Below are 12,556 nucleotides of genomic sequence, written 5' to 3' on the forward strand. Positions count from 1 at the left end.
TTCATGAGCAGATGGATCTTTATTTATTATTTTGGTGCAGCTTTGACTTAGAGTAAGACTTTACATATTTGTTTCTCTCTACGTGCCCTCTTTCCTTATGTGCTGGCTCATGTATTTACCCAAGTTGGCTGGTAAATATATAACCTATCAATATTTATCCTGACCTGGGCATAAAGAAATCCTTGCATTTGGCACCCTGGTCTTACCACGTTACTTAAAGGAGAAAAAGCAGAAAAAGGCAGCGCACTGCCAAAAAACAGGAGGAGGCTCACTAGTACAATAAAAAAAAAACCTTTTTATTGTACTAGTGAGCCTCACGCTGCCTTTTTGCTGCTTTTTCTGCTTTCTGCTACCCTGCTGGTGGATCAGCACGCTGCATAAGGAGGAACCGCAATAGGACCGCACTGGAGGATGAAGCTGAACAGTGAGTCACCCTTGTGGGTTCATGCTACCATTTAATTCAGTCTATGGGACAATCTATGTAATACGTGTGTGTGTGTGTGTGTGTGTGTGTGTGTGTGTGTGTGTGTCAGTGTACACTAGGTACTACCCCCCTTCCCTATAAGTGATGCTGTACTAACTGTTAGTCTCAGTGCAGAGGTCCAGGCGGATATATGTATGGGACTGATCTGTTTTTATGCGCTGACCACCCACACTCATGTTACTTAAAGGGGCAGAAACCTGGGTATGTTTGGATTCTCTTTAGTTACTGGTAGAGTTGGGTAGTACCAAATAATGGTAATATCCCCATAATAAAAAATGACAAGATGGTGAACAAATTTATTATCGTGGTATTAATGACGTTGGTCATAGGAGTCAGTGATTTATGGGACAGCTAGTGACGTGCCGTTTTATTGTACTCCTATAGTATTAGGAGCAAGGATTCCCTGGAGATATACATGTTCATCTGATTGCCACTCTTGGTACCAGGATATCCAGTAGATAATTGCCGTGGCCCCTGGTCTTTCATCCAATGACAGACTTCGGGATGAGGCCATAAAACTGTCACGTTGTATTTGGGTTGATTCAGATTTTTTTTGCATGTTGTGATATTTCTTTTTGTCGACCATTTTTGTAGTCTGGGCATGCACAGTGTTTTTTCAGATGATTCATTTCTCGAGTGTTCAAAGAACATCTTCTGACTGGCATCCCCAGAAGGGGTCAAAATTGAGTTTTTTGAGGATACAGTACTTTAAAAATGTGCAAAATGAACATTTTATTTTGTGTACCATTCGAACCAAGTTTTTTTTCTTCTTGCTTTCTGCAATTCTATATATATTTAATTTGTCTATTCATCTGTAAGTTCATAAACAACTGTTTTCAAAGCGGTGCTATTCCAGAAGACCTTACAGCCAATAAAAAAAAAATGGACCAAAAAGTGCCTTCCAGTGCTGCGTCTTATGGCATATAATTATTGACCATCGTTTTTTGGCCATATTCATAAAGCTTTGACAAACGGAACCACAAACACATTGGGGGTGACTTATTTTGTAGTTGAGCTTTTTTTGAACCATGATTGTTATCTTTAAATGGCAGCAACTTATTCCACAGCCCATTACATTGTGGGGCTAAGAACAAGAACAAAACACAAAATGCACAGAACTTAAAACAAAGTGAAACAGTAGGTAATGAGGTCTGTGCTCCGGAAGAAGCTGTGTGGGATGTGCTGGTTTACCAATAGATAAATTTGGTTCGTGGTAAGAAATAGATTGTAGCAGTTTTAATGGGCGAGAGCAGATTACATTTGTGATGCCCTTGAGAACGGTCACATCTAATGTGTTCAGTGTCTGAATGTGCTGGGAGAAGGGGGTTAGGTGAATGTTGTTTTTTGCTTATTGGTAATTAAGCGTTTGTGGGAGAAACTTTGATGCATGAACTCATCCCATATCAACTCTTATGGCCTTGTACAGCTCCTTTCATTGCCCTCTGCATTTGGTCTATGACATTTAGCCGAGACACGATGCCGCTGGCGTTCCACCACCAGGACAAGTCGCCGCCGGGACATTTCGAGTTGGTGTCTGTCACACACTCGTCCGACTGCCTGCTCCGTCAAGCCAGGTCTGATAAGTGCATGTTTAAATCTCCTGTGCGGGACTGCTACACTGCATAGACAAGCTGCTTCGATGCTCCATCTTTAAATGTCCCGCATTTCTCAGACCTGGCTTGTCGGAGTGGGTGGTCAGACGTGGCAGACCTGACTTGTCGGGCGTGTGGCGTAATGCCCAACGGCGAGCTGCCCTGCGGCCATCTGTCCCAACAGCGGAATGCCAGTGGCATCTTGGTTACAGATAACCGCTCCGTTCCGCTCTGCATTGGCCTCATGAATTATAATGGAAGTGGAGGAGGGAATGTCTGTATGGGAACAAATTGAGTACTGCACCCTGAACTGAATTCTTAGATATGTTCTGCATAAGGCAGTCGCTAAAACCGATTTTTCCTCATGATCATAAATATTAGTCATTGATATGAACTATTTTTAATTGCCTAAATTGTGTTTGAAGACCTATTAGAAAGTATAAGGAGCACTCGGTGCGTGGTATTCTACCATGGCATTCTGTCTGGCTGGGAATGGTCAGTGTTGTACATATAAAGTAATAATAGAAAGCACTCGTGTAGTCTTGTGAAAAAGGTGTTTACTTTTTATTGGGTGGTCAACGTTTCAGTCCTAATTGTGAATCTTGTGGTCTTGAGAAAAGTTCAAGATTAGAACCCGAAACGAAGACCACCTAATAAATGTAAACCCCTTTTCTACAGGACTACGTGGGTGCTTTCTATTTTTACGTTTTAAGCCATTTTAAATACTGTTTAGTAGTCTGATGTTAATTACTAATGTTCGACTTTTTTAATTGAGTTCTCTACCCCTTTGCCATCTCAGAGTAGTGGCGGCTGCCAGCTGAAACCTAAAAGTCCTTTTTTTGTGGATAATTTAGAGAACTGTTTGCATGCTTACTGAAGAAAAATACATCCTAGCATTTGGGGTTATTTTCAAAATACTGCTTTTGGATTTTATATGGGGCAGCTTTATATGAAAAAAGTACCCTGTATTGAGACAAATTTAAATGGGGTTTACGATTTACCATAAGTGTTAATTTATTTATAAAATGTTTTAGTAGGAAGTAATAGATTGAGTTACCTCTCATTTTCAAGTACTGATGCAGCGGCCGTTATTCGAACACATCACGGCGCCGATTTTGAGTTCTCTGCTGTTCCCCACACAGCATGAACGCGGCCAATCGCCCCAGGCACCCGCGCTTATCGCTGATGTTTTGTTTGAATTTCATGGATTCTGTTTCTTCGTTTGCATTAAAATGGATGAATTGTAATGTGTACAGTACTGTGCTACTGTGCTACTCTTTCAGTTTCATGTTTTTAAAAGCCAGAACACTAAAATGCGTTTTTCTGCACTCGCCGCGCTCGCATCTTAGTGCGGGAAGGCTGGAATTCATCCCGCGGTTTCAAATCGGGATTCTGATGTACATGACGCGGGAAGTGTTTGAATAACGGCCGCTGCATCAGTATGTCCTGGGCATAGTTAAGATGACAAATACATGGTTACAAATGCATAGTTACATTAAGTGGACAGGGTTATATATAATATATTCAAGACATTGCAGACACAGTTAAAGATAATATATATTATATATTATAGGCGTATGGAACAGTTACAGACCAGATTAAAATGTGAGACAGCTTTAGTTTTGAAAGAATTTAGACTGGTGGCGGCTGTGAGAGGCTCAGGTAGATTATTACAAATACAGTTACATAAGTGAAAAGGGTATATACATTATATACAACACACAGCATGCACAGATCCGATCGGCACAGTAAGTGGGCTACATTATGCTTTTCTTCTGTCCGTGCCTGTGTAGATTGTGCACCCGTTAAATTATACCTGGTTATACGGAGCTGGCGTTCTAATAATGGTAATCAAACATGTTGGATAATACACAATTGAAAATCTTCAGAAGTATGGCTACAATACGGTTGTCATTGTACATTGCAGAGCTTTTCAAATTGTATCTTCTAGATGGCCAGTTAAACAATGGAGTTCTGCCGCAGTCAAATTTGTGTGAAAATCTTGGTTTTGAAATCCATACAAATCTATTTTGGGACTTTGCTTAATTCTACATTCTTCCTTTTTTTTTTTTGTCTGCAGGTTACGGGAAGTTTCAGAAAAGTTGAACAAATACAACTTAAGCAGGTAAGAGGAAATCTATTGGAAAGTAAATCAAAATAGGGTGTCGTGTTAGAGCAGCAATCCCACCAAATATCTTTTTATTTATTTTTTTATTATTATTTGAAATGTATGTATGTATTTTTTTTTTTTAACGGTTGTAATCAGGGGAGGAGAACCATGTTTTCTGCTCATGGAACCTCCGATTCCTGAGATACTTACCGGTGAAGTCACTGGTATTCCTGGTTTCTTGCGTGGATTCAAGATGGCTGAACCAAAACAGATGGCTTGCCACACCTGTGAGATCTGTGCCGCCATTTTTGTTTCTCCTGCAGAGGCAGATATACCGGTAAGCATCTCAGGAGCTAGGTGTTCCACAGAGCTGAAAACGCAGTTTAGCTACAGAGGGACTGTAACAAACAAAATGCAAACCATATAAACCAGCTGCCATGATGGCTGCATTAAAGCAGGAAGACCGTTTTTGAAGCTTTCAAAGGAATATGTAGCTGCTGGGGAAAGGTTTAAACCAGATGAGGCCCACTTCGGTCCTCAAGGGGTACCAACAGGTCAGGATTTCAGGAGAGCCCTGAAAATCGAAGACTGTGCTACTGATTGAGCACCCTGTGCTTAAGCAGGAATATCCTGAAAACCTGACCTGTTGGTGGTCCTTGAGAACTGGAGTTTACCCTCCCTGTCTGTTCAACACCTAATTCCAGGCTCTTTACTGAGACAATAACTTGCATACATAGGACCAGTATTTCTGTCCTATTGCACTATCCGAAAATGTGTGAGCCCCTTTACATTGTTCCAAATGAACTATATGTACAATGATCCGACTGGGTTTCTGTATATTGGGAGTTGAGGGGAATGGATATATGGCCATTAAAAAACAAACAAAAAAATACAGCATCTATCCTTAATTACAGTATCCTGTTTTGACAGGAATGTAGAAAAGGAATGAGGACTGATGCCAATTAATCAGAAACATGATATTTCTGATGGGATTTCAGCAGTTCTTTGAGACCACAATGGGCATTTGCTGTATCATAGCACGTCCAGAGCATTGGATAAAATAGCATGTATCTTACATGTAGTGTTCAAAGTGGCTGAACAAAAGAGTAGTAGTAATGTCTGATTTTAAATCTATATTTATTAAACTTTGGGACGGTGCTCTTTAGACATTGTTTTGGAAAAATATGAGCAACATTTGTGCTGTAAAAATAAGTGAGGCTTTCTAAAATCCAATTTTATTCAAAAAGACAGTGGAGGTATAGATTTTTAACAAATAATGGTGGTAATTTGGCTTTTACAAAATAAAGTCGGACTCCATAACCTCTTACAAATTACACTTTGATCACCGCTGACAAGATTTTATCAGAAATATAGTTACTTTTATTTTTCACACATTGGGAAAAGTATAAACCTTATAGCCACATCAATCCTATGAGCTTGTAGCGTGCCAGTTTGGCTGATGGGTTTGGTGAAACCTATGAAGAAGCAACATTCCTTGTGAGCCCTTCTTTTAACCTGAAAACTGCAATTGTGTGTAAAATAGAGCCGAAGTATTGACAGTCCTAAATGAATTATGCACAGCTGCCCTAATAAATGACAAATAAAATGTCTAAAATAATTTTGCCTTGGTTCTTTCCACAAATTCCATTTTGTTTTTATTCCAATGTTTTACTGAGCAATGTTTCGGTCTTCTATTTAAGCCACCCCCCTCTGAACGTATTGGAGCAGGCGAATATAAAACAGTGTGTGGTGGGACCGAACCATGCTGCTTTTCTCCTGGAGGTATACTGCCAACACACACACACACACACACACACACACACACACACACACACACACACACACACACACACACACACACACACACACACACACACACACACACACACACACACACACACACACACACACACACTACATGTATGCGTCAATATACTTGAATAGAAGTGCAGACTCGCTGTTGCTTGCTTTTTCATAACGTATTTATTTCACATGTAGGATGGCAGAGTGTGCAGAATTGGATTTTCAGTTCAGCCAGACAGATTGGAATTGAGTAAACCGGAGAATAATGATAGGTAAGGTATATTTCATTTGTCTTCTGTAAACACTGTTTTAAGGTGTAACAAAGGAGGGAGAAGGAGTAGATGGTATCATACCTTTTATTGGACCAACAAGTAGTTGAAATTTTCAACAAATGTCATTAAAAGGTATTACAGCACATACTCCCCCTCCCTCTTTTGTTGTTACTACATAGAAGAATGGACCAACACGGCTACCTTCTTTGCTTTTAAGGCGTAGTCTCGTGTCCCTCCCCAATAATTTTTTTTTTGCCAAATACATGAGCATGTTTCTCTATATATCTGCCTATTTCTGTAGCTGCTTGGTATGACTTTGCTGTGTGTAGAACTAATAGTACACCGTAACCTTAGGCCTCCGAACACTATGGCTCTTGATGCTTTTAAGCAGGGGTTGCTAATTCCAGTCCTCAAGGGCCACAAACAAGTCAGGTTTTAAGGATATCACTGCTTCAGCACTGCTTCATTCTGACTGAGCCACTGATTGAGCCACCTGTGGTGAAGCAGTGATACTCCGAATACCAGGCCTGTTCGTAGCTCTTGAGGACTGGAGTTGGCCACTCATGCTTTAAAACATTAATGGGATATAATGTTGGTGTATGCTTAAAGCGGGAAATAAGTAAAGGAAACTAGATTGCAGAAATAATAGTAATAATAATGGTGAAATAAATGGTATTGTTCATTTCAAGGTTGTATCTTATTTAGAGGAATTGGTGCTTAGTGCTAGCAGTTTACTGACTCTTATTCTTTGGTTTTGATTTTTGACTTTGAAGAATACTCCAATAATTTGTATGTATGATGTTTCCACCTTAGATTTAAATTATCTGTGTTCCATATCTAAATTGATTATTTTTCCAGATTTTATATTAACTAAAACCAGTAGAGTAAACAAAAAGGTTTTTAATGATTTTCTACTTGACGGTTATTCAAAAATTATTGTTCTCCTACATTGCCATCTCCATGAATGACCTGCATTTTATCTCGGGTAGCTGCAATAACTTTTAACTCGTCTATAGATAAATCTACGGTATCTCCTGCCTACTCTTTGCAACAACAGGATGCGATTAGACATTTTAGGAACGTAGCTTGGCTGTGCCGTAGAAAAGAAGTGAGGAACTGAATGAAGCCATCATACTGAAATGGCATTTTGTAGGGGTTTTATTTTTGTATGGCAAAGGTGGATCACATGAAAGATCCCGTAACTCAAGTAAGCAAGAAGAAAGGTAAAGAAGATCCTACCAGGAGAATGTTGCAATTGGCTATTGAGTTATTAATCCAGACACACAAAAAAGACACCTGAAGTACAACAATCAAGTTTTACACTTTATTTTAAGAAATCCAAATGAAAATGTAAGCTTGATTGTCTACAGTCTTTTTGGTTTTCCTGGATTTATTGCTTTATAAGTGTAAGGTTGAGACAAAGTATAACTGGGTCCAACAGGAGCATAACATTGTCACTTCTGTCCATTAAATGTATTTTTATTTATTTATAAAATGTTTTACCAGGAAGTAATACATTGAGTTACCTCTCGTTTTCAAGTATGTCCTGGGCATAGAGTTATGATAACATACATGGTTACAAATGCATAGTTACATTAAGTGAACAGGGTTATATATTATTCTAGCTAATATACTCGGCGTTGCCCGGGATGTAATCTCTGTCTCGTTAACAACTCTCTTGTCTCGTTAACAACTCTCTTGTCTCGTTAACAACTCTCTTGTCTCGTTAACAACACGGTGTCTCGTTAACAACTCAGTGTCTCCCCCCCTTCACAGCGGGGTATCTCCCCTCTCTGTGAGTGTATAGAATATATGTTTCTCTGCTGTGTGTGTGTGTGTGTGTGTGTGTGTGTGTGTGTGTGTGTGTGTGTGTGTATATATATATATATAATATATGTATCTCCCCTCTCTGTGTGTATATAATGACGTCACCCTGCCTTGCACTCAGAGACCGCGAGAGCCAAGGCCCGCCCCGCAGTCAGCCAATGGGAGAGCTTGACAGCCAAATGAGAGCGCACACAAACCCACTGACAGATTTTGAGTTTTATATATATAGATACAAGACATTGCATGCACAGTTAAAGATAATATATATTATAGGCAGTATATATAACAGTTACAGACCAGATTAAAATGTGAGACAGCTTTAGTTTTGAAATAATTTAGACTAGTGGCGGCTGTGAGAGTCTTTGGTAGATTGTTCCAGTTGTGGGGTGCACGGTAAGAGGAGGAGCGGCCGGATACTTTGTTTAACCTTGGGACCATGAACAGTCTTTTGAAGTCAGATCTCAGATAAGTGCTGCATGTGGTAGGGGTGAGGAGCATGTTCAGATTGGCGGGTAGCTTGCCCGAAAGTATTTGGAGGCAAGACAGGAAAGATGACCAACATAGATGTGTATTGAAGTTCCCTTACAAGCTGGAGTGCCTGTTCCTTCTTGTTTTAAGAGGATGTGTCTTATATAAATAAAGATTTACATACATACTGTTCTGTGCATCTCGGGTGCGCAAACTTTCCCCCTGCTCGCGCCCCCTCCTTACCTTGTCTTCGGTGTCAAATGACACCGCGGGGTGACATTACGTTGCCATGGTAATGCGTCGCCGAAGACAAGGTAAGGGACATTGCAGAGGCCTCACACAATCCCCCGGCATTCAATTTAAAAGCCTCGGGGAAGAGCGCGGGGCCTCTGCAACCGCCGTGCCCCCATGGAAAATTGTGCGCCCCCAGTTTACACACCCCTGTAGTACATACATACAAAATAGGGCTGAACTAGGCCCTGACAAGTCCCTTCAAATGATAGAACATTACATATTAAAGTGACCTTACTGACATCATTCTATTTTATTTTCCATACTATTTTTCTTATTAGAAATGATCAAATAAATATTTAGTCACACGTGGCCCATTCTTGCAACTTCGCCATTATCTCTTATTATACAACGCTTCCACTGCAGCCAGGGATTCTGGGTAATGATATGTAGCCCAGTCCTCCCTTTAGCTCTCCTCACCTCCGCTGCAGGTGGGTAGCCAGTAAGGGTGCCGCCATTTTGTTTGTGCGCTGCATGCGCAGAAAAGGTTCGCGCATGCAAAGGTTCCAGCAGCCCCAGGGGCTGCACAACACATGACACAGTACAGCCAATAGGGCTGCTAGAATCTCCTGAGGGGAGATTGGAACTTTGGATGTGCTTGAAGTGTGTAGGAAGCTAATTAATGAATACTGAGAAGAGTAGGGGCCCCAGAACAGAGACTTGCGGGACACTGCAGGTGATATCCAGCGGGTTGGAGTTGGTGCCTGAGAGACACATGCTGATGGGTAGGAATGAAACCTGTTTAAAGCATGCTTCCCTATTCCAGAGCACTGGAGTTTGTTTAGCAAGATAACATGATCAACAGTATCAAACGGCTTTGCAAAATCTCGGAATATTGCACCAGTAAATTGTCCCCGTTCCATTCCACACTGGATCTCATTGCAAACTTTTAGGAAGGTAGATACCGTGGAGTGTTTGGGGCGAAAGCCAGATTGGAATTGGCTAGGAAAACTTGTCTTGGTATAGTAATTGCTTAATTGGGAGTGAAAACCTTTTCCCATGACTTTGGATAGTATTGGGAGAAGAGAGATTGACCTGTATTTTGAGACAGGTTTTTGTTCCCACTTTTGAAGATTGGGACAACTCTGGCAGTTTCCCAGGTCTTAGCGATATGGCCTGCAGACAGGATAGAGTTGACTATGGAAGCAATTGGTTTGTCAAAGCTTGGGCATCAAGTCGTAGGAACTTAGATTGCAGTAGGTCAGGTCCACATTGGCTGTTTCAATTTAATTTGAGGAGCGCTTGTCGAATCTCCTCAGATACCGGGACAAATTGAAAATTGTGAGCAGTGTTGGGAGAGGGCGGGGCTATTGGGGTACTCCCAGAACGAGGTTCATGTATGTAGTTCGAGTTGCATTTTGCTAATAAGTTAGTAGGACACCACACAAAGTATTCTTGAATGCATTTGCAATGTCAGTGGGATTTGCCAGAGTAATATCCTCAATGACAGTACATGGTTGTTGATGGCTAGAAGTCTGGAATATATTGTTGATTACCTTCCAGAATATAGTTGGGTTTAATGTATTCTGGTGAAAATTGTCAGGGTAATAATGTGCTTTTGTGTGCCTTTTTTGCCTTGTGCACATATTCCACAGGCATCTGTAGTTAGTAAGAACTTTGGTAGGGCCAGTTACTGTGTAGTTTTTTCACAAGGAATCCCTGAGATGGTAGAGTGATTTAAGGTTGGTTGTTACCCACGGAAGGTGGCCCCCCATACCCTTATTCTGCTTAGTGGAGAGAGAGTTTTAAGAACTCTGGAAATAGTAGAGTGCAGAATCTGGGTCAGGAATTAAGTTGATTCTGTACCAAGGGCAGCTGGTAAGATCAGCCAGAAACTGTTGTGTATTAAAGTTTCTAAATGTTCTAGTGAGTAGAACAGGCTTGCACAACTCCAGTCCTCGAGGGCCGCAAACAGGCCAGGTTTTCAGAATATCCCTACTACAGCACAGCTGGCTCAATTAGTCGCTCAGTATAACTGAGCGACTAATTGAGCCAGCTGTGCTGAAGTAAGGATATCCTGAAAAACTGGCCTGTTTGAGGACTGGAGTTGTGCAGGCCTGGAGTAGAACTTTAGTGCTTGATGGGGATGTTCTGATTTTCCTTACATAGTACACTATTGCATGGTCACTGGAAATTTCAGGTAGGATGCCAGAGGATTGGATTGTGCTGGGACTAGAGGAGAGAATCCAGTCTAGCAAGGAATGGTTGTGAGATTTCAGGTTTGTCTGTGTGGGTTGGGAAAATAGTTGCATTAGGTTAAGTGACTTGCGTTGTATCTGGATTTTGTTGTTTTTAGGGTCGAGCCAATTGTATTTGAAATCCCCAAGAAATAACAGCTCACTCTTCTCATTCAGAAAGGAAATTGAGGCAATAAACTGGGTGATATCAGTCAGGGATTGTAGTGGGGTTTTAAGGGGGTGGTAGATGCCAGTAATAAGAACGGGCTTAGAAAATGGGGGGCAGATTTTGCCAAGTAGGATTTAAAAAGAGGGTGGGCTTGGGGGGCAATTTAGGAGCGTAAATTGTAAGGTGTCTGCAATATAAAATAACACCTCATCTCCTCTCTTTGACCTATCTTTTCTAAAAATGGAGTATCCCTGAATGGCGATGGTAGCAGCAAGGGTTACACGAGTTACCCATTTTACTGTGAGAATGATGATTTTGGGTTTGTGCAAAAGGCACCATGCCCTTGGTTCATCCAGTTTGGGCAGCAGGCTCCGGATATTTATATGGGCGACAGACCTTTTTGTAATTTGAAAGTGGTATGGGACAGAGTTGAAAAGGGAGGCCCTGGGTTACGTTCAATATCACATGCTAAAGAATGTAACAGTATGCCCTGGGTTACGTTCAATATCACATGCTAAAGAATGTAACAGTATAAATAGAAGTTTGAGTAGTTTGCAAGTTGTAAATGTGTGATGTTTGCCATTAGAGTGAGCAGTGGTGGGTGTGCTGATTTTCAGAGTTCTCCACGAACATTCAGTAGATAATGCAAGGCTTTTGAGTAATCCAGGGTGTATGATGATATTGGGTGTGGGGCATGAAGGAGGAGTTTGTAGTGGATAGAGTAACATTTCCATGTGGTCACAATAAAGGACAGAGTTGAAATAAGTAGCAAGTTCATGATCACAAAGGTAGGTAATTTTGCATGAAGCTGTTGTGAGCCAAGTGAGTGTGTGCAGAGTAAACAGCAGAGGTGTGCTTTTTCCTTGCCAAAATATTTTGCAATTCTAGGGTCTGTTCAAGGTGTGCAGAGGAATTTGGGGTGGGGGGCGGTGAAGGAGAGGGAGGAGGAGAGGAAGTTGTGTGCAGTCAAGTGTTTGAAGAGGCTCAGTAAGTAAAGTGTATAGGGGGTGTGGTTAATAGTGAAAGCTAACAAGCACAGGATAATAATGTGGTCAGATAAGCTCACCATTTGTTGCCTTGTGTAGATGCGTTTGCAGAAAGTTTCAGCTTCCAGTCCACCTCTAGTCCAACTACTGTAACTACATTATTCACTTAACAATGCCCACTTTAAAATGCAACACTCTAAAAATGCAATCCTTTGTTTAAGTGATTTCAGATTTAGTCACATGTCCTCCCCCCAATAAATCTGCCTGTTACAAGCTGGACAATTAACAGAACACAATTAACAAATAAAGTTTGCTATTTAAAACACACTAGAGATAACCGATACAGACAGGGTGGAGGGATGGGGGGGGGAGTGTAA

General features: G+C 41.1%; 1 protein-coding gene across 1 annotated transcript in view; it reads left to right on the forward strand.

Annotated features, from left to right (window-relative positions):
* UBR5 (ubiquitin protein ligase E3 component n-recognin 5) overlaps positions 1 to 12,556 on the forward strand; it is an 86,912-nt gene that overhangs the window by 13,780 nt on the left and 60,576 nt on the right. The window contains exons 2-4 of the mRNA XM_075582573.1: positions 4,157 to 4,201; positions 5,887 to 5,968; positions 6,185 to 6,261. Coding sequence (XP_075438688.1) covers positions 4,157 to 4,201; positions 5,887 to 5,968; positions 6,185 to 6,261 — 204 coding nt within the window. The remainder of the gene's footprint in view (positions 1 to 4,156; positions 4,202 to 5,886; positions 5,969 to 6,184; positions 6,262 to 12,556) is intronic.

This window comes from Ascaphus truei, chromosome 2 (genome assembly GCF_040206685.1).
Source record: "Ascaphus truei isolate aAscTru1 chromosome 2, aAscTru1.hap1, whole genome shotgun sequence".
Taxonomy (NCBI): domain Eukaryota; kingdom Metazoa; phylum Chordata; class Amphibia; order Anura; family Ascaphidae; genus Ascaphus; species Ascaphus truei.